The 23480-nt window shown below is 40.1% G+C and overlaps 2 protein-coding genes across 2 annotated transcripts in view; one reads left to right on the top strand and one right to left on the bottom strand.

Annotated features, from left to right (window-relative positions):
- The first annotated feature begins 3638 nt into the window (after nucleotides 1-3638).
- her3 (hairy-related 3) lies at nucleotides 3639-7901 on the top strand. The gene is made up of 6 exons (XM_071474967.1): nucleotides 3639-3691; nucleotides 5697-5777; nucleotides 6665-6791; nucleotides 6882-6977; nucleotides 7078-7159; nucleotides 7320-7901. The coding sequence occupies exons 1-6, from the start codon at nucleotides 3639-3641 to the stop codon at nucleotides 7781-7783; spliced, it is 903 nt and encodes a 300-aa protein (XP_071331068.1). The 3' UTR covers nucleotides 7784-7901.
- Nucleotides 7902-10745: 2844 nt separating this feature from the next.
- Nucleotides 10746-23480, bottom strand: part of gpr153 (G protein-coupled receptor 153) — a 38594-nt gene continuing 25859 nt past the window's right edge. The window contains exons 4-6 of the mRNA XM_071475756.1: nucleotides 19062-19251; nucleotides 15823-16007; nucleotides 10746-13700 (exon numbers count right to left, since the gene is read on the bottom strand). Of these exons, the coding sequence (XP_071331857.1) occupies nucleotides 12855-13700; nucleotides 15823-16007; nucleotides 19062-19251 (1221 nt within the window). The 3' untranslated portion in view covers nucleotides 10746-12854. The remainder of the gene's footprint in view (nucleotides 13701-15822; nucleotides 16008-19061; nucleotides 19252-23480) is intronic.

Here is a 23480-nt window from a genome sequence, read left to right as displayed (position 1 = left end):
GCTAAGGCTGAAAATAAGTGTGGCTGGTCAAGGCTACAGTGTGTCTTTGGTATAAGTGAGTACTTTTTCCTTTTTGACGATAAACAAACTATTCTGAGAATGTGTTGCACATAAAAAGCATATAAATACTGTATATCTTTTGGTCCTTATTACTTCGCATGTTATTGCAAACTCAAGTTTGTTGAAGGTAACCTGCTCTAGAGCAGGCCATGCAGTACAAGTTATCATGGTCATTTACCCAGGCTGAAAGTGAGCCAGCTTTGTGGAAAACCTGAGTTAAGTCTGTTAACCCACTAATCTTGCTTCTCCTGTCAGTGTTGCAGTGTTTATGTATGTTATGTATGTATTAGTAAGTTAAAGAGATATGAGAATATGAGTTTTATGTGTATGGTTCTTGTTTGTATATACATAAAACCTCAGAATTTCTTTCAAGTTGTTAAATTTCAAAAACTTGATATTAAGTATATATATTTCAATGTTCACGTCAATTCAATTTTATTTGTATAGCTCCAAATCATAATATACAATATCTCAAGGCACTTTACAGGGTAAGGTCAAGACCTTACTTTGTTACAGAGAAAAACCCAACAGTTCCCACAAAGAGCTCTGCTGCTCCAGAGGCAGAGATACCTGCAGAGAGAGGGAGAGAGAGGAGAAGCACAAACTACGGGAGAGAAAAAAAAACAAAGTTAATGGCATAAAGTAGTCGAGAGAGAGAGAAAGAGAGAGAGAGAGAGAGAGAGAGAGCGCCCAGTGAATCATGGGAATCCCCCAGCAGTCTAGCTCTATAGCAGCATAACTAAGGGATGGGTCAGGACATACCCGAGCCAGCCCTAACTATAAGCTTTACTAAACAGGACAGTTTTAAGCCTGATCTTAAAGGTAGAGAGGGTGTCTACCTCCCGAACCCACACTGGGAGCTGGTTCCACAGGAGAGGAGCCTGATAGCTGAAGGCTCTGCCCCCCATTCTACTCTTACAAACTCTGGGAACCACAAGTAGACCTGCATTTAGAGAGCGAAGTGTCCTATTGGGAAATTAGGGAACTATAAGCTCTCCGAGGTACGATGGTGCCTGACCATTAATGGCTTTGTAGGTGAGGAGGAGGATTTTAAATTCTATCCTGGATTTTTACAAGGAGCCAATGCGGAGAATTGCATGTTCTCAAATTCAGATAGAAAATCACCTCCCTAATATTGAAAGGCTTTATTCAAGTTACTTGATTAGCTCAAATCAGATTGAAAAATTCAAATCAAGTCAGAAACTCAAAAACAGGTTGGTCAACTATACTTGGTAACATTCAGATACTAATGTTAAGATCTGAACATAAGGAGTGGATGGCACATGAATTCTGTATATGAATGTGAGAAATAAATAGAATATACTGGAAATATAGTTTTTGGGATTGCATAATTTGGAAATGACTATTGAGAATTTCACAAAGTGAAAATTCAAAAAGATGGTTTTTCAAAGTCAAACATTTCAGTAAAATGAACAATGTGGTATTTACAACGTCAAGTATTCCATAGTGATTAAATGTCAATATTTAGTATTCAGTTTCTAATTATTATGGCAATGATTTGCATCCGTACGCAACCGGATGCATTATCCTCAACCCCCGACACGCACACACACACACACACACCCTCTCTCTCCCCCTCCCTCCCCATGCACTGGTCTCAGTGAGGATTTCGCCCTCTGAAGAAGCCTTGCCGCAGGGGGTATATGTGACCATTCCAGAGGGTAAATTGCCATTTTGTTGTGGCTATTCAGTTTCCTGGCGAGGAGAAGGGGAGGATGGACCGTGAAACCAGGAACGAATTGGTAAATAGTGCCACTTAGTATGGGCATATGGCGCGTCCGGGGAGCTGAACGCTGACACCAACAAATTGACAATTTCATACCAATTTCAGACGTACATTCGCCACACACGTTGTCACGCTGAAGTTCGGCGTGTTCATCCACTTCTGATAAGTTCGAGGCTTGCAACAACGTTAGCCTGGGGCGGTTAAACTGAGCCGATTTAAAGTCAAAGGGCGATAAATGGCCTAGTTTATCATTTAAATTAGTCTAAACATGAGTAGCTAGCAACTTATACTGCAGCAGCATTTTTGTAGTTTTACATGCTTTGCTTTATTTTGTTTTTTAAATGATCATTTTTGTTAAAGTTGCTTCTGCTGAGGGGACACATATTTCTGTTCTACAAAACACAGAGCGAAGAAAATCGGGGGAACGCCCCATGGCTTTTCACTTCTACCTTTCAATTTTCCACATTGGTCAAATAAAGGGAAAGTCCTGGGAAAAAAAAAAAAAACTTGGCCAGAAACTGGTTCATCCCTTTGCGCCCAAAGCAAAAACAAAACGCACTTTAAGAGGAGGCCATTTGGTGGCCATATGGGATTTGTCTTTAAAAAAAAAAAAAAGTTGTCTTCTTCTGAATCAACAGGCCCCTCGCCCATCACGGATACCTATGATGCTGGGAGATCTCGCCTCCCATTTCCCTAAACTTCAAAAAACGCCCAGAAGTCCCCTTTCCACATTTATTGATTTGTTTCAGAGTTAGGTACAATTCATTTTAAAGCCCACTAAATCATTGTTGTCCGTGAATAACGGTGGGTTTATTAACAAAGGCAAGTCTATTGCTAGTGAGGAAATCAATTCATTTTTGAGTGGGCTTCAATATGTTTACATCGAGTCAGTACAGACTCAGGCCCTTGTCAGTAATGACAATTAGTTGGAGTTAATTTTTAGCCCATGTGCTATTGTTCAGAACTAACTTGTGGGTTTGATCCACAGAGGTTAAAGTGCATAAAGAGATAGGATAGGGCTTCATAGGTCATAAATCCATCAAGCTTAAACTAAAGTGCCGTGAGCTGGACAACATTTAGACACGATAACCTCTCCAGTGCACGTAGAAACATTAATATTGCAAACAATCCATTTAAGACAGCAGTGTCGCTACATGGGGAGTGAGAGTCAGGACAGAGGTAATATAGCCACACTGAGAAAAAGGCTAAATGTTTTCCTCTTCGGTTTGTTTTGATTTCATTTTAATCTCTAGCCAAATGCTTCATTTCCACATTGGTCATACGCCTGTTGTTTTACGCACGGCCAAAGACAGTGCGCCGAGGGACGGTTGGTTATTCTCATTCAAATCTTGCTCAAGTCGTGCAGAGTAAATGGCAGATGTTTTGCAATTCAAGGCGCATCAATACCCATGCGCTTTAGTGTTTAACAATGGCGCCCTCCTTTTGTTAGGCACTTATGTCTTTCAGTTCAGAGCTCGACAAAGGCTTCATCCTCCAGCGAGTTATAAAGTTACTTTCCAGTCAGTTCATTTCGTCCCTTGAAAAAACCTTAAGCGATGTTAATGTGCACCTCTCGTCTTTTCATGCGGTAACCCCGGCACACACAGGCGAACAGCGGTCATTGTGTTCCCAAACCAAAGTAAGAAGTCTTTAAATAACTTGAAGACCAGTCTATAGAAATTCATGATGCTATTTCTATTTGATGTTTGATCAGAGCTTCGCCAACAGGTCCGTCGCGTGGCTGCTCAGAAAATCCTCTCTATATTTCTAATATTTTTCCAGTGCACATGTCCATGTACCTGATCTTTTTACTGTGACCTTGTTCCTCACAATGAGCGTTTTGGTCACACCAGTGCTGCCCCGGGTCCATGTGAATGGAAGGCGGTACATCGATTTGCTCCGCTCCTGGTGCGCCGAGTCATGGGCCTATGTTTGCATATTTTAACGATGGTTCTGCTTAGACATCCAAACATGGTATAGCCCAGAATTGCATACATTTAGCCCAGAGATGAAACTCTATGCAACATTGGTCATTTTTAAATGTATCTTTCGCAAAACACAATAAGCCTCAGCTTACAACATAAGTTTATTTTATTATTGAATATTCATAGCTGGTGTTATTAGAATGCCTGATATTACCTAATGTGTGGCTTTTATACCTAGAAAGGTAATACTACAGCCTACTAATAGAAGATGTAAATAACTTATGCATATCTTTTATCATAGGCTACAGTTTGGTGTAGGCCTTAACCATTGGCTTGCAAATGTCTCAGTTTCCCTCTAAGAAGAAAATAGTTTATTGCAGTAATTGCATAATTGCTTCACTAATTGTTGTTAACAAGTTCCCCAATAGTCCAATTATTACAGCAGCATTGTTAGGTCCCCGACGGCAGGCATCCATGACAAAGGTCGGATAGGGTTAATGAATGACCTGGGGCTGAAAAGTGAAAGTGAAGCGAGAGCCCAAGCCTTTTTATAAACATACACTTAACTTGTCATTTAATGGCACTTGCATTATTACGTCAAATTGGGACACAAGTTTCTCGTTGCGCTATTCTTATGGATAGATGGTGACATAACGACTTTTGAGAGAAGTGAAGTTGAGGGAAACAGTTTTAAAGTCTGTCTACATTCCTTCATCGCAGCCCAGTGGTTATTTTAATAAAACCAACCTATGCTTTCATTTAGCAAATCTCCGTTCTCGTTTTTTTTTTTTTTTTTTTTTTTTTTTTTACCATAAAGAGGAGAGCCAACACTAATTGAAATTATACCGAGTAATAAGCGGTTAAATCTCTCCTCTGTGGCGCAGAATAACAAGACAGGCGACTGTTGTGATGCCACGACACCATGCTGAAATCCGCGCTCCACGGTCTTGTGTTAAAAACCAAGCGTGAAAATGCAGATAATGCGGCGTTGAGATAGGACAAAAGACAACAGAAAGCTCACTTACACCAGGACACCTCAGCCAAATTTCATACCGATTAAATGCTTCAGTATATGGCACCACTACTCCGGCCTGCAATGTTTCGGTACATTTTACGCAATTAGTGTCGTACAACACAAGCACTGTGAAATATCCCAGCTCGAGCAACAGCAACAGAATGAGCCATTTAGTTATGCAAGGTCAGAGTCAGCAAACATGCATCGAGTTTACAAACAGGTAAAGCAGTGTGATGAATTAGAACGTGTGTGTCAGCACACAGAGATTGCAGTTTGAGGAACAGTACGCTATTGGAGGCAAACGGAACTTAAATCCGACATTTTTAAAGTTGTTAAATAAAACCGAACAGCAGATTGTGCAGGAAGCCTACTTTATGTTGTCAAAACGGAATGAAGAGAAGAGCAGCTATAGTTGTCCACTTTAGAAGTGGGGGGAATCTTTTGATGTCCACACGTCTGTGGTCACAAAGCGGACGAAAAGAAAAGATCAATGGCGCACCCTTATAAACTGGCCTCTTTTCATGGGTGCTCTCGCCAGACTGAATACAAATACCCTCCTTCAGGCAGACCCTCGGCCACTTTAACACACGCATTCTAAACCGAGGCAGACAGGAATATTTAAGCAATGCGACATGATTTTCCCAGCATTGGCATGCGTCTTTCAAAAACCGCCTGAAGCAACTTTCTTCCTTTAGTCCAGGACATTTTCATGCAACCCAAAATAGCGCATCCACCGAGTTAATTATAGGTAATCAACGCTTTACCACATAACGATAGCTTGAAGGCCTCATATTCCACAGGTGGGTGTCTGTAGCTTTAATTTGCCCCTATCTAGTTTTTTCATGTGGTCTGAGCGTGTGCGCACATGATGCGCAGTGGACTTCAGCGAGCCTGTAGTCAATACATTGTCTCAGCTGGTATGACTTTCCCAAGCTTTCTCTCCTTTCAGAAAGCAGTGTGGAAAATCGGGAGGCGAGGGACCGAGGACAAGGGGCGGCCCGCGATTCTCCTCGGTGCCTCAGCGCGCCTGGTATGAACACAAAAAGTGGAGACGCACAATAGCCAAAGAATCCTTAAGTGTGAACTATTTTTCAAAAACCCCCCTTGTTACACGATCGGTGTTTGTGTATGGCGAAAAGTATACCCGCACCTCTGCTTAAAAATGCCCCAGGTTAGCCGATAGTAACACTCAGCAGGTGTAACAGTTTTTCTACATATGGCCACCAGAAAATTGAAATGTTGTGGGGACACGCAGGGAATTACCACGGTGCGGCCTTCGAGCGGGTGGCGTGAAGCTCACAAATAAAAGACTGAATATAAGAGGCACCGGTGCCCACACTGCTCAAGAAGAACCACCATGATTACCCATTATGTTTATCATTTATACGGTTATCTGCAGTTTTATGCCCCACACGTTGTGTCTTTGGGTGTTTGCACTTAATGTAACCATTATGCAGTAAGCCTAGATGTACAGCAGCTGTCAAAGGCTATACTGTATTAATCCTTATGCACAACGTAGCTTACATAGAATTTGTGATGTACCTACGTGTTGCAACGTTTCATTTCTCTAGGCACCAATAAACTTTTGTCTGCGGTATGAAGGTCCTGCATTTGTTAACAGGTTGTTGTAAGTTGAATAAAATTAACTGAAGAAACAAATTCTGTCGAAATTTAGGTGTAATTGATTCATATGAAAAGGAATAAATATATATACAAGGATGGACATAAATGACAAAACATCCAGAAAGTTAAAACATTTTTAGACAACTTGAAATTTTTTGTTTTCTGTGGTAAGTCCGAGATTTTGGTTGGTTTTGTCTGTCAAATGACGTTAATGTTCCTCTTCTGAGGGCCAGAGACAGGCGGGACTGTTTGCATTGAGATGTTAAGTGGGTGTCTCTATATAAATCCAATCAGGGTCCACTCCTTCATTCGTGCGCTACAGAGGGACGGAAAGTTACTTCAAGGAAACCAGAGAAGAACCAACAGGATGGTGGCGACGTCAGAAAGCGGAGAAAAGTCAAAAGCCATCGCTGGGCACAAGGTGTGTAGACCAACTTGACAGGAGGAGCCGGATTAACGGCAGCCAGTTGAATTCCACTGAAGAGTGTTGTCTGTGATGTTGTTTTCACAGGTTTCCAAACCACTCATGGAAAAGAAACGAAGAGCTCGCATAAACAAGTGTTTGGACCAGTTAAAATACCTTCTGGAAAGCTACTACAGCAGCAATGTACGTATGCAGGTGCAGTTGCAATCAACGTAATTATAGTAATTATAGTAATCAGCCCATCAGGCGAAACCTGTTTCAATAATGTAATCTCTTTACCCAGATTCGAAAGCGGAAACTGGAAAAGGCCGACATCCTGGAGCTCACTGTGAAACATCTGAGAAACCTCCAAAAGATCCAGAGCTGTGAGTTATACTTTCACTCTTTAAGTAGATCCAGACATCACATGTTCTCACCCTGGGGTCATTTAAGATGATTTGGATGATTTAAGCGCAGCGTCGCATAAACCTTTGTGTACAGCTTCTGTGCGCCTCTCATCTTAAGATGTCTCTCAATTGCTTTCAGGCACCGCCGCTGCTTCCGAGTTTTCCGATTACCGAACTGGCTTCCGTAGTTGTTTGGCAAACATCAACCACTACTTGGTGATGGCAGACACCCTGAATGGAGGCGACCGCTGGATGTTATCGCAGCTTTCCGGTAAACTCTGCCGCTCTGTGAGACGAGGGGAAGACTCCAGCACCACGGACAGCGGCCCGGGCCACGCCGAGAGCCAGGATGACGCGCGCAGACTTCTTCCATCCGTGGCGGGACCTGAGGAAGGAAGCAAGGCCAGATTTGAAGCACTGAAACCCCATGGTGCAAGCGCGTCTCGTTTTCCACCGAGCGAAGACGCACGGCAGAAACAGGCTGCAGGTAACTTTCCCTCACAAAGCAGTCATAAGAAAAGACCCTGTCTCCAGAAGTGCCGGTCTGTCGGTCACAGGAATGAAGCCGCTAACACTCAGCACAACGTCTGGCGGCCCTGGTAGAACCGATGAAAAGCGGTAGATATCTTAACTTATAGTTTGACTGAATGTTTCTTATCGCGCTGTATAGATTTCCACAATATGCTATTACTGTATATGTTTTATTTTCTTAATAAAATTGTCAGAATAAAGAATGTGTTGTCTTTTTGTATCACACGTTGCCATAGAGCTTAAGGGTCGTGTAGCCTAGTGCAACGTGAAATAGATTTGTGAAAACAGAGATGGGCAGCGAAAACATGATCCAGCCTGTGCCTGTAGTGGCTAAACTGGTTTGGTGCTGATTATCTTAAAATCTATAAAAATCTATATATAGGTTAAAATAAAGAGACTCGAAGCTGTCAAACCAAATATATATATATTATATAATTATATGATAACTGGTCTTTTGAACCTCAAACAAGTGGTTTATTTTTCCAAATGGCCAAATGGGTATTGAATTGAAATGTATCATTTATCAAATTGTCTTAAACATCTGAGAAATTCATTAGGCCGCGCACGTTTCTGTTTCTTTGCAATACATCCAATGTATTCACAATTAAGATATGATTTTGTGGAGCTGACATGTGGGAGGCAAAAACGAGATCCGGGAGAGGGGGCTCACCTCACATTTCTTCCATTCTTCTCTGCTTTTCACGCATAAGTACCGAGACACTGGCGAGCAAATCAAACGCTTATTGGCCAGCACAACAATTTTCTGCTACAAGCCTCAGATCACACGCCATGCTCTCTTCTCTGTCTCATTTGGATTTGGAGATATCCTGTTGCCTCTGTTGCCCCATGCAGTTTAGATTTGTGATCGAAGTTGAAAATGATGTTAATTGACCCAGCTCATAAAATTCATTGTAATCTTCATACGAAAAAAAAAATCACCTTCCTCTTCGTGCCAGGTAAGCAAACAGATTCAGTTTAGTAGTAGTAGTAGTAGTAGTAGTAGTAGTAGTAGTAGTGTACGTTTTCAGTATTTGTAATATAGGCTAGTGCAAACTGTATGATTTAAAAAAAAGTACCCATTAACTTGAGTCGGTGCAGTCATACATCTGGGTGTTAGGCCATATGCGCTCGACACCGAACATATCAGTCAACACTTTTAAAGTGCCCCACAGTTTTCCTCCGCTGCTTTGGTAGGGAGGTCGTAAAGTGTCTCCATTCTTAAGAGCAGCACTGGAAAGGATGGCACCTCACAGCGAGGAGAATCGCTATAACGCCCACTGCTCTTTCAGATGGCACAGGCTTGAAAAGACTGCTTCCCCATGGAAGAGGGCTGCTCCTGCGCACTGCAAAGGACAGGGTGGTTTGAAACTCTGCCCGCTTCGAGTGTTTTATGTCCGCAAATGAACAACTAAGCTCGCAGCTCGAACCCCCCTGATGGTATGCCCAGCTGTTTTTTGTTTGGTCTGACCATACAATAAACCCCGTCTCTAAATCTTTCTGATACTCTCTTCCCACAAAGTCAAACTGCTCGTAGATGACGCCAAAAAGTTTGTTTTATGCAAGTAAAGAAATGCCACGTGACTCTCACAATGAATGCACTTAAACTTTTTCTAAGAATTTCTATGAACTCCTCTCAGCATTGTTTAACCCGGTATGGTTAGCCACTATAATAGCAACGCATATTATATTAGAGCTGAGAACCAAAGGGAGGGAGAGAAGTTATTAGCATTAGACTGGGACCAGTCAAGCGCTCTTAAGATAGCAGACGTGGATGAAGCGCGCTGCAGACTCCATCGTCCCCTGTTCATTTTACTGGTGAATAAATATGTCCTTGCTAGGATATGTTCAGCACAATATTCACGGCCACAGTCTCATATAGTGTTTAGCCCATCCCTTGCCGACTTGAGCATTTAAAACATACATCATGTGACTCGCCCAAACACTCATAATTCAACGCGAACCTACAATCGGGCTAACCAGAGGTTCCTGGCTGTTTCCAGATAGACCTACAGCAAACCGTGGAATTACGTTTTGGCTCAAACAGAGAGCCTCTTGTTCATGCTCAGTGCAGAGTCATCTGGAGACACCTGCATCGGAAGACAACACCGCGCTCGTAGTTTGAATGAATGCGCTCACCACAGGTCAAAGGTGAAACTGAGGGACATGTTAGAAGAATGCAATTCTCAGTTCGAGGCTACAAGCAGAGCTCGAAAGTCTGTATTCAGTTATATAAACTATTCTAAAGAAAACAGAGCAAATGAAAGAAAGAAATGCAAGACGTTTGTGAAGGTGCATGAATTACACTTCTATTCAAATTAGACGAGTACGACAATGGTATTGAAGTTACCCTCAAAGACAAAACGCACAGGATTAGCAGAGAATGGTTTCGATCCATCGACCTCTGGGTTATGGGCCCAGCACGCTTCCGCTGCGCCACTCTGCTCTCTTTTTACTCTACTTGCTCTGGTGCCATATTATGTATTAATTTTTTTATTTCTTTTTTTTTTTTTCAATCCAGCCGTGGCTGGACACATAAAACACAACCTCTCTGTAAGATAGACGTGAGGTTTGCTTCATGTTTCTGACCGAGCAAAATAAAACAAGTAAAGATAACATCTATCTATCTATCTATCTATGGTTTATCATACTTTTTTTAGAAGATTTTAAAATGTTTAAAGGCAAATGCAGAAACAGTCTGGTACCATCTGAACCGGTATTGAGATATGTTCCCATAAGTAGTGGCTATATTGCCAAAATTTAGGAGACTAATATAACACATCTCACATCCTTGTGGAAGTCACTAAACCTTGGTCTTCTTCTGGGGACCTGCCTGGGCTTCACTTTAATGCAGCCTTGGTAACAAGTACAACAATGTTACTTTATTATGTCCATCATAGTGTGCTCAAACTCCTGGAAAAGAGAAAAAAATCAGCATAAAGCAAAACGAAGAAATGAAACTCTCTAATGCATATTACTGCTTCACAACAAGCATATAACAGTAACAAAAGAAATGCATCTTGTGCAAAACACTCTCTGAAGCATCATCTTGTGAATTTAATCAGTCATATCTTTTTAACAAAGTTATCATCTGAACAAGAAAAAAATCAGAACATTTAACATCATTCATATTTGAGTCATAAATCTTTGAGTATGTTACAAAATTATATTTAAATATTGTAAACACAAAAAAATGCAAAAATCTCTGGCATACCAAAGTTTGACAGGGGAATGTGATGTTATGCATCCAAAGAAATATACATTTCAGCTAACTTGTCCAATTGAATAGGCAGCAATGAGTGAGAGGTACACTATTACATAAGAATTCAAACCAAACATTTAAATGACTACAGATGAATTAAAAAGTCTATGCCAAAGATGTGCAACTTTATTACTTGGATGGTAATAGAAAAAAAAAAAGCGCAACTAATAAGGCTGTCAACGGGGATATTTTCATTTCCTATTATCTTCATACTAATAATTTCTTTGAGAATGTACATCTAATTTGTGCAAATACATTCATGTTAGCAGTTACTCTAGATGAGGTCAAATCTCAAAGTTGGTTTCTCTATGATTTGTCAGTAGAAGAGTTTTCAGTCCTTTTAGCAAATTGAGCAGATAAATTCAGCAAATTGTCACATTTGCTAAACAGGAGTATTTCATTAATTTAACAGTGGGCTTTGTAAAGTCAGCTGAATTGTTAAGTTTACTCCAGCACCCATTTTCAGTAAGGGTGCTTGGTGAGAATTTCTCAAAGTTATGGAGCATTAGGGAGCACTTCACTGACATTTTAGTCTTTGACGTTTTTACTTTCCTTTGATGTGAACTAATTCACATTTCTTCAATGGGCAAAGTTAAATCAGATGAAAGTCACTTCACCCTTAAAAACCTTCCAAAGTAGTACCGTTAGCAATTAAAGTGTATGTGTATGCAGTTACACTCCATTCCCATTCTATTCACAATGCTCGTAAGTTGTGCTAACATTTGGGACTAGCCTTACGTTATGCTACATGTAGTCAGCCTGAAGGCTGTGATTATTCGATCATTTGACATCTTTTAGAGGTTCCATCTTAGCTATCTACTTTAAAAGTCATTATTGGTGCTTTTTTTACATGTTACTGAAACATATAAGAGATGAGGTCAGACTGACACGCTCAGTTGATGATGATAAAGCACCATTTTCCGGTGTATTGGTCTGATATTCTCCATGTAAATATGCAATATGGTGAGCAACTGTTGTGCCTGATGATCTCCAACATTAACATAAACAATGGAATAGTGGAAGGGAATGTTTCAAGCAAAGGTCTCATTAAACAATAAACACCCAAACCACAAATCCAATCTCCTTCATATTTACATGACATGTCAATCTTCTCTCAAAACTGACTTCACATTTTCATCAAGAATTTTTGGGGTCTTCACATTATATCTCAATAACTCACACAGTAAACTGTAAAACTATTAGGCATTACAGAGTTTAGAATTACCACCCTCAGTTTACTTTAAAAAAGCTTTTCATGTGTTGTCAAAATAAGATAAATATGTATAATATAGCATATTCTTAAGTCAATCTCAAGGTAAATGGGCAGTATTAATTAAAGTTTGGTTTGAAAGAAAATATGTCCACACAACAAAACACAAAGCCATTACAGGCCAAATGAAATACAATGTGAATTTGAGTTCTAAGTGTAAAAACAAGTGAAAAAAAGAAAGAGAAAAACACCACCCTCACCAACAACTACCTCCACCAACTCTTTGAGCATTTAATAAGAAACAACATCAAACAGCAAAAGCAAGATGTGGGAATGTTCACACCATTTAAAAACAGTTTATTCGTGTCAGGGCTGGAAACAAAAAGTGTCCTCAGTGGATATTTTGTGATGTGAAAGCTGAATAACAGGATCATCCAACCTTTCCACCAGCCTACATACTTTCTCAATATTAGGCCCTTTCAGAAAATGTTTCCAAAACCCCCAAGGCCATTTATAGATTGGTGGATATTGGTGGTATATATAGTAAAACAGGGAAGTGACACAAGTAAAAAGGCCAAATAATTCACTTTTCATAACCACCAATATTCAAGTGGTTTTCATTATGATAATAACTTTAATAATAATGTTGACTTTAACAGGGGAAAACTTTGCTCTTAGGTGGTGGAGCCTACAGAATCAGAGTGAAAGGTGATGTATCCCGAAGACGATGCCGAGGGTGTGCTTAAAAAACTGTTTGTGCTTCCTTTACTCTCGGCCTTGCTCAGGTGCTTCTGATGCACCCAGTCAGCTCCAGCACCAGACCCAGCTCCACCATCTGTCCTAGGCCTACAGGCAGAGTGCCTTAGAGTCTGCTGGCTGCGCCCAGGTGAGCCCACTTCCCCCTGCTCTTTCCCATCTTGTAGGCACTCCCGATAACCTTTACCAGAGCCACAAGCCCCAAGGCTCTTCTTTCCACCAGGTCTTTCTGGTTTCGGGGAACCCTCAGGTGAGTTCCTGCGATTACTGTTCCTTTTGTGTTCTGAAAGCCGCCTGAGCGCTTGAGGCTCACGCTCAAAGTCTGTGAGCGGGAAGTGAGGAAGGATGACTGTGTGCTGTTCATACACATTGGGGATAAGTGAGATGGTGGATGTGCGCCGCGGGCTCTTCCTGGGACTTGGCAGCGGCGTCTCATCTATAAAGTTGATTACCTCGTCGCGGCTGAAACACCGCAGTTCATCCTCATAGCGCTCCCCGCCACAAACCACGCGTGGCAGGTGCTTGAGGGAGTGCATACTATCCTCAGAGCGTCGCCGCTTGCGATGTTGGTGATGGTGATGGTGGCTCTCCTCGTGGTAGGAGACCAGGCTGCTCCTGCGCCTCTCGTGGTGCGGCAAGGTGGAGCTGTAGTGGGCACTCACTATCATGTCCTCGGTGGAGCCCCATCGGTGAAGGTATGAGGGGATCCGGTCGCTGGTCCACATGTCTGTTTCGTCGTGGGAGTATCTTCTTGTAGGGGGCACCTGGACGCAAGACACAGACCAAGACCAAACCCTTCAGTCTCTACATTCGTTCACATAGACAAAAACACAGAGTAGGTAAGCATTGTGGCCCTGCACTTAAAGTAATGTGACATTATTATAGATTATAACTAATCTATATTATCAGTTATGAGAGATATAACATGTAGGATTCTTCAAGGTTATGTGGCCACTTTGACAGTGCACTTCAATTTTAGTGATTTTAGTGTGACTGATTTTCACCGCAATTAACTACTTTCTGCAAATATTTAGGTTGATGAAATGTAGCTTGGAGAAAATCTCTCTCTCACCATGTTTTCTATACAGAAAACTGGTTCATTTCAGAATTTATTCTATCTTTGGTACCCTGATTCGGCTGCCGTGTTTTTTTTTTTTAAATCCTACATGTATTATTTATAAGTTGGTAAGTACAATTTTATTCACTTGAACATTTTAACATTCTAACATAAATCAACAGGGCTGTAACTGAACTAGTGATCACCTCCATGTTTTGGAAATGAGATGATAGTTTCCTATATGTTATACTCACATTCCATTCTGTTCTGACAACTATGCAAGAGAGAGAGGGTTTGTCAAGGTGATGTCAAGAGCCACAAGATTGATATCAGCCTGCCCCCCTGTGGTGGCTTTTAGAAGATGCAGAGAAATGAGACAGCAGACGATACAGTAGCATTGAGTATGTTCGGTGGGAGGACTGAACAGCAGAGGGCAGCACAAGCATTAAAATGGATTATGATGCAGGACACCTCAGCAGGATGGAGAGAGACAGAGAGAGAGGGGAGACTCACACAACAAGCCAATGAAGCCAAAGAGGCTTTAGTCTGCAATCAAACCACTTGAGAAGTGCCACAGCAATTCTCAAATGGAGGTGCTACTTGATAATGATTTGAAAGGTTTTGTTGATTCATGGACTGACTGGGCCTTACACCCTCCAGCAGCAACAAAAATACTGTGACTGTGTCATTGTTCAGCCAGTCATCCTGTAACTGAAAAAATGCACCTCATTTGTTTTGCAATCATACATATACAGCAAGGAATAACACAGTCAAATATTACTTTGCAATCAAAGGAATCCAATCTGGACACAAAAACAATGGATGGAGTGATGGTTTGATGTAATGAAGTGATAGCTACTGTATACATCTCTGATTAAAGGTTCTTAAAAGGTCAAATAGAATGGTACTTTGGTTTTTGAAATGTCCATTACAATATTGGAAATCTGAGGTGATATACCAATTTCAAAATAAACTTTTTTTAAAACATACTCAATCCACAAATTATTAAAGTAAATGTTAACTACTTGGGCTACAGGCTGTATATAGAAAACTGGAGCCCTTGCTAAGTTGTTTATGACAAAGATGACACAGTGTTAAGATGCTTCGTTAAGGTTGATTGTGTGGGTTGCATCAGTTGCTTCTAATGTTACATATCCTCACCACAGTCTTCCAGGCCAAGTCCAGCAAGATTTTCACAATGATCACTACTTTAATAAGTAATTTTCATAATATTCATCAATATGTGATTCTAGGCCAGAATTTGTAGTTTATAGAGTTAAATTGAAATCAAAGGAGGGTTATGTTGTATTGCACTAGAAGGCTGTGTGTTAGAACAAGCTTTGGTGTTGCAGGCTGAAAAGAAGCATTTGACAGCTCTGCAGACTGAGATGAATGCTGGATCCAATGGACACAATGCTTTTTTTGGGTAGAACATGAGCAGATATTTGTAGTGCTTTCCTGAAACCTTGAGGGATTCCTGGAATGTAGAAGGCAAGTCAGTTACTAAACTCTTACCCTCTTACATAAGAAAAAATGTAGTCATTTGCATGTAGGTCCATGGCTAGGACACACCCATTGATAAATACAGCACATCTAATGTTGATGGGACTGCCGATGGTCATATTTACCAAACATTAGTCAGCAAGAGTGTATTTTTGATTCATGTAAAAAAGACAAAAAATCAGTGGCATATCTGGGAGAGATAGCATCACAAATGCAAGATGCAAGGTACTGTTAAGGCCGACAAGGCCATTTCATCATGCACATTAGCAATGTAAAATAGTTCAATTGATCAAGTAAAACAAATGAAGAAAATCAATAAAATATACCTGCAAATACTGCATTTTATCTTCCTGTTGTTCCCTCAATGGATACCCTTGCAGAACCCCCCTTTCTAAGGTTGAGAACTCATACTTGGCATTACGGTCTATCGTCACGATTTCAGGCGCCGAGCTATAGTCATATGGTCTGTCATATATTAAGTCGACATGAATTCCTCCATCTTGGCTGTTTTCTGCAAAGTGCAGAAAAGCACGAGCGTCAGGATTAGAGAGCAACGGACTCAATACACAAGACAGACAGACAGACAGACGAATAGATAAGAGAGACAAGTTCAATTGTTCTCTAATTTGTTGAATTTTGTTACGAGCCTCCTCAGTAAAATAAGGTTTAGATAAAAAAATGTTCTTCTACAAAAATCACCAGTAATCTGATTTAAATGTTTAAGGGGATGAAAAAATCCCGATTGGATCTGAATTCAGAAACCATGCCAAACAATTCAATAAAGAAGCTAGAAAAGGTACAGGGCTTACATTCTGAACAAAATAATACAATGTCAAGGGTTCTTTGTGTATAAATACCCATCTACCAAGTATTTTTTCTAATTACTGCATTCATGTTCATTAAAGATCAATTGGAGATGGGTGTAAAATGCTGATCTTAAGGAAAATGTTGGCCAAAAGATGGAAGATGAAAGTGACTATTTGCACAGGCAGCTTGGCATGCAAGTCAGTAGCTTTGGAAAAACAGGAAACAATCCTTATACATACAACTGTGATGAGTTATACATGGCAAGCCCTCTGGAAAAAAGCAGAGAACTGGTAGTGTTAATTATCACACAGAATATGGACTGCCCTATGTTGTTTTATGGCTCCTGCTGGACAATAAGCAGTTATTGGGGAGGATGTCAAGAGGGAGAGGGTGAAAAGGTTTGGAGGGTTGGAAACAGGAGAGAAGGGGTTCAGATCAGGTTTAAAAGTGCCAATAGAGAAAAAGACAGGAGGTTCATACTGTCATTAATTTGCATGAATTGTGGAGATCTAGTCATGGACCCAGTCCATGAGCCTTTGTATGATTATCATGTGACCTAATTTTGGGACCAAATTTTGTTTAAGTGTCTGTGATTCCCTGCAAAATGTTTAACTTTCCACCCCTTTGGAATACATCAAATATTCTGTCACGAAAGACGGAAGTCTTCGACCAGTTTCTTCTATTTCTGCCTTGAAATACAATATACAGTATTTTGCTCTTTAAGTCACTATGATCTGACCAGTACGTGGGAGTGCACGCTATACAAATAAAAGTAAAACAAAAGAAAACAAAAGAAAATAATAAAATGAACATATATAAATTAATAATATATTCATATCTATTTCAGTCTCAGTTCCAAAAAAAAAAAAAAACTTGGCTGTATCCCTTTGTGACTTGAGGGAAATATGACCATCATAATGACATGAAAATGCATTTCAGTCTTCGTGCATTTGTTCCAGTTTCACTATGGATCCCAACAAATAAATGGTGAACCATTTATTTCATCATCCTCTCATGCCAGGGCATATTAGAGGAAGATTGCCCAGTTTAAATGCAGTCAAGTGAAAAAGAGTGTTGCAAGGTAAATGTCCAGCAAAATTTTTTTTCTTTCTTTTTTTCCATCAATCTCATAGAATGGTAAAGCAACGCATTTTATAAAGTGCACAACATGTACAAAAACAGAGAAATATATTTTAGCATGGAAAATTTTATTACACAGACACTTGTCACTTCAGTTTCATCTCCTGACGACAAAGGTCACATGATAGGTCACATGATAACATTGACCACTGAAACTACAAAAAAACATAAGGTAAGTAATAATGAGCATTTAAATTTTTTAAAAATAATTATTTGTAATTCTTATCGTGTTATAGATTATTTAGAGGTAGAAAGGTCTCCATATTCCCCCAAAAACAGAACAGTGATTGACTCAATTCACTTCAAAAAGATAAGAAAGATAAATTTACCATTTTTCCAATATTTTGCAATGTACAGATTTCTTGCAACATATTGGGGTATTCCTGTATCGTACCTTAAAGCTAGTCCAGATCAAAGATTTGAGACAAGCCAAAATCTGTGGATTAACACAGACTGTTTAATGTCTGCATAAATTATAATGATGTGGCATTACTATTTATTGTGTCTTGTTTAACTTGTAGTTTGACTGATCTGACTGAAAATAGGCAAGATACTGTATTTGCATGGTTTAATGTTTAGAACACCAAGCAAAGCAGTCACAAAGGGTGAGAATGAGGAGCTGCACTCATCATGGTTGCTCCAGAGTCAAGGAGTAATTTAAATCTGCATCATGAGCTAGGAACCAGGAATATATTATCTTCCTTGTTCAAAAATTGTGTTAAAGCATCCATAGAAATTCTCTTAAACCACCTCTCGAGTGTCTCTGTCCAAACTTTGGCAATACTTCAGTATAATGTGCAGTACTGTAACCAGCTACAGACATGTAACATCGCCGCTAACATACATTCATACACCCTTTTCTCTGCAACGTTCTTAAATGTTTGTTTTTCTTGTCAAAAATCTTTGATGTTAACTGGCTCATAGAGTTCTGATGATTTCATGAGATTATGTTTTACACGTTTATTATGATGACCACTGGATTCGTAGTCTAAATTTAATTCAAAAATTCTGGTATCGTCAATTACAGTATGTCTCAGCTGCTAATGCCCAAATGGGATGCAAATAAATTCACTTCTCAGGATTATACATCAAAGAGATCACACTATACTGTACCTCAAAGACCAGAGGTGGAGATCAAACATCAGGCTACAAAGTAAAGATTTTTTTAGCTTGATACAAACCCTCCCTGCAATATTGCTAGCCTCAATTTCCCAGTACAACAGCTCAATGAATCACATTTGTCACTGTTATTCCTATGGCCAAAGACAGTCCAGGACATTTCTCAACACAATTTTCTGTTTCCAAACCCTGAATTCAGAGAGTCATGCCTAGTCTTTAAAAGTCACTAAGGTTTTATGAACAAATTATCTGCAATTTCATTTAAAAGTGTCTCATCATCTGGAACACCACAAAAATATAGCAAATTATCTTTGGAGCCCCCTTTGCCAGTTCACTTTGTGCATGCCCACACAGAGCATTCAACAGGACAAACTCAATCCTTCATGTTCTTACTAACACACACTAAGCTGTCTTAGGAAACAGGAATCATTCACATCATTGGGTGAAGAGGAGGGAAAAAGGAGGCAGGGTGGGAGGGAGACACCTGAAAGTGACTTACCTTCATCCACGTCGTCATTGGACATGATGGCAACGCACTTCTCCCACACCATGCGGATGTCAGCCCGATAGCGGTCACAAGCCCACAGGAACATGGGCAGCAGGATGGACTGGGCAATGGAACACCACAGCACACACAACACCATCCAGTTGTATGAGCGGTCAAACTTCAGACTGGCAAAGCTCACCACCTGCACAGTGTCAGGAAAGGGTTAGAAAAAAAACATAATCAGCTATTACACTCTATGGTGAGGTCTTAGACTACTTACTATGTTAAATTAATCCGAAAATCCACTAAGACAACCTTTAGCAATAATAAAATGGATTGGGCTGACAGGCCAGTAAACAAACCAGGGTCACAAAGCTGCTATTCAAACACAGTTAACACACTGAATAAATTCTCTACCTGCAGACAAAGTGCAGAATTGTTTTTCAGGCTTTTTTTAAATAATAATAAAAAATGCTGCCAAGATGTCAAGAGACTGAGGCATTGGGGCAGTTCTTTGGTTTTTCTTTACCATTGTATTGAATAACAGTGGACCTCTTGGTTTCATGTGACTCAACTGAAACAGATTGTGTTATCTTAATGACTTAATGAATCTGTAAATAATCTGCAGTTTGTAGTTTAGTAGTTTGTAATTCAATACAGATGATGTAGAGAACAGGATGGCAAGGGAGGTGACCGGATGAGCTGCATATGCCCTTTCCTTCAATAATCTTGCTGAGTTGTCCTTGAGCGTTGCACTTAACCCCTAACTGCTCCAGTGAGACTGCTCAGTGTTCCCCACGGACTGTGGTTGGACTCAGATTCCAGGAGTAAGTACAGCAACAAAAAAGTTCAATTCAGACATTCAGACAATAATGTAGGCTACTATCATACAGTGGTAACTTTAGAGGACATTAGACTTATTCCACAGAATCACCAGACAGCATCATCGGTTAGGATAAATAAGCAAAGCGAGGGCAGGTACATCACCATGTTCATCATGTTCTTTGTAAGGCTTTCAAAGTTAACGCGTTATTAACGCGTTATTGTAACATGCCTTTAACGGGAGTAATTTTTTTAATGTGATTAACGCTTGTGACATTTGAACCTCGGGCCACTCCGTAGCTCAGGAAATCAGGAAGCAATGCACCGAGGTCGATGCCGTCGTGAGCAGTAATGGATAAAAAAAGATATTTTGAATGGCAAGTTCAGCTTCAAAGTCTTGCCAAGACAAGCAAGCATTTGTCTATTCTCATGTTGAAAAGAGTATTACAATTTGGAAAAAATCAGTTTAAGGTACATTTAGAACAGATTAAAAATATGCGATTAATCATGATTAACTACGATCACTCACTAAATATTTTAATCGATTGACAGCCCTAGTTCTTTGTCTCGACATCAGTAGGTAAATGTAACAGCTGACATTTGCCATTTGAAACAGGCCCCTCAGCAGATGAGATACCAAACTAAATCATAACAAAGTTCTGTGCAATATTATAATATTATGGGCTAAACAGAGAATAGTCTAACTATCTACACCTAGGTATTTAGGCTATCAAATAACTTTTCTAAATCACTTTTAGAGTATGACACAGGAGTTAGGAGACTCTGTAAACTTAAAATACACTGCCACAGAAATGACTTAAGTTCAGATTCAGCCTGACTCACATGACAGGACCTGCATTACAGAGCCTAGTCTACACTTCAGAATATTACATGAAATAAAACAACTGGCACATTAAATTGTAGTTCTTTTATCACTCTCATCTATAAATGAGTAGCTATAGAGAATGAGAGATTAAAATTCAGACTGGACAATAGAGCAGTAAACACAAAGCAGACATATTTTATTTCAGTAGTTTTTCTCACTTGATTGGTTCTTTATATGTAATAAAATTCTGTGGATCTGAGCTAATTACACATACTTTGAGTACTTAAATTACTTAAATCAATTTATTAGTTTTTCTGAGGAAAAAACTGCAGAAAAAAGCTATACAACATTATCCTGCTAAAAAAACCCAAAAACAACAACAACAACAACAACAACAACAACAACAACAACAACAACAACAAAACTAGGTTCTAGGCTGCTGTTGTCTTCTGCTTATTCCATAAAACTGGTCTCACTTTGCTGCTCTGCTCTGCTGCAGAGACAGATGTGAGGAAGATGATGGCCACACAGAGCCACTGTGGGACACAGCCTGCTCCACTAGGCTGATCACCACAACACAGTGGGATTGATCTCTCTCCCTCTTGCTCTCTCTTGCCTCCTCTCTTGCCCTGGAAGCCCAACAAATGACACCACCCAAAAGGAATCTCCATGCCCGACATACACCAGACTTCATAGAAAAACAAACAACAAGTCATCAACTGCCCCAAAATTAAATGGGTTCTTCCCTTGCCCATGCCCCATCCCTCCACGAAGTTTGGTGCAAATCGGGTCTGAAAATTTTGCATGATTTTGTTGTCAAATAGACAGACATTGGTGAAGACATAACCTTTTTGATGGAGAGACTGTTCATGAGTCCCAAATATTGAGTACAAGTCTTAAGTCTGTGTGTGTGCAACTGGGGTACAAGTTACTTACCGATAAATGATTTGATCCATAATCTGGATATGATTGATTTATGTGAAACAAAGAAATTTATATGTGAATTAGGCCTAAAGGAGATTGGAGCACAAATGGTAAAAAGCTAAAGTGGAAGTCATCTACCTCCAGGGGCACAAATGTGCTGAATTACAAGTATGCTTTATATCCCACATATCTTAATTTACTTGCAGGATCTGTCAGTCCATTGGAACTGTACTTTCCAAACCGGTGGGTGATCTTCTGCTTACTGTAGATTCAGATTCAAACTTGGTGCTTCTTTCACCCGATTACAGAGCAGTTTTTGATCACTGCATACTCCTAACATGGAAGTACTTTCCACTGTTACACTAGTGATACTCAGCTGTACCTTTCTATAAAAGCTGATGACCCTTTGATCCTGCCCTCATTTTTGATCGGCACATTAAAAACATCACAAAGACCACCTTTTTCACTCATGTAACATAGATAAAATTCAGTCTTTTCTGTCTATGGCAGACACTAAGACCCTAATTCACGCCTTCGCGTCAACCACACTGGATTATTGTGGCGTTTTCTTTACAGGCCTGCTACATACTACTAATAGAAGCCTAAAATGGTTCAGTATTTTGCAGCTATAGTTTGAAGTCCAGACAATTTGAACACATTACACCAATTTTATCCTCTTTTCATTGGCTCCCTAGTCATTTAGGTGCTTGTAATGTCAAACAAAATCATACATTTCCAGGCCTCTTCATACCTGTCTGTCTTTAAACCTTATATTCCATCCTATGGTCTGTTACCAGAATACAGGGATCCTGTCTGTCCCCAGACTTAAAAAGAAGTCAGCAGGCTGCAGGGCCTTTTTCTATCATGCCCTCTTCCTCTGGAACAGTGTTCCTGCTGATATCAAATTGCCTGACTCCATTTAGGCATTTCAATCTAAACCTAAAGCTCATTTTTATGGCTTTGATAATTTTTTTATTCTTTGATTATTTCAGGCCTAGTACCTGTTACCATTCTCCTGGTTTCAGTCTCAATTCATTAAACCTAGTATGTAGAGTATAGTCCGTACTGTCCTGCCAGTGAGACCACTGTTAAACTTTCTGATAACCACTGCACATCTTTAACCCTCTGTTTGTTTTTTCCCTCAAGCATATGAGCGTATAGGCTGTGTTATGTTTTGGATCTGGATCTGGATCGCTGTCTCTTTCCCCCCTGTGTATTTGTTTATTTCTCCGAGACATGTGAATGGTATGCTTGTGCATTGGTCTTGTACATTTGTGTAGTCTGTCCTCTTCCCAGACCTTCATGTTGGAGAGGAAGTCATGTGGTTCAGGTCCTCTCTCATGATGGAACCTGGAAGTTGCTTACTGTCCTCACATTCATTTTCTCATTCATTTTCTCCATTAATGGTTATGATTTATAATGTTGTCTCGGTGTGTCTTATGTTTAGTTATTCCTCTGCCTCCTTTAGCAATAATGGTAGATTTAATAAATATAGTTTATTTGCTGTAATGGAGGCAAGGCTAAGTGATTTGGAAGCATTTCCCGGCTGGTCGGGAGCAGCCAGGAAGCCAGGGCAGCTTGGTGACCACCCCCAACAAGAGGCACAGCCCTAAGCCCAGTCACTCCACCGTTATGCCAAGTGTTGAAAATGTATTACATTTAAGCAGTAAAAATGTCCATTATGTTTGATTGGTATGCACATTATATGACAGGCACAAGGAGTTTATCCCTTCTGGTCTATCCCTGCTGAATTATGTTTAGGAGGATGGGACAAAATCTATCCTTCCCCAATGTGACAATGGTGGTAGCAACTCAAGTCACGTCAGTGAGGGTTAATTACATATGTGAGCCCAGTACCA

This window comes from Trachinotus anak, unplaced genomic scaffold (genome assembly GCF_046630095.1).
Source record: "Trachinotus anak isolate AG129_WGS33_773 ecotype Australia unplaced genomic scaffold, CSIRO_AGI_Tana_v1 ptg000004l, whole genome shotgun sequence".
In the NCBI taxonomy this organism is placed as follows: domain Eukaryota; kingdom Metazoa; phylum Chordata; class Actinopteri; order Carangiformes; family Carangidae; genus Trachinotus; species Trachinotus anak.
This window is presented reverse-complemented; position numbering and strand designations above follow the sequence as displayed.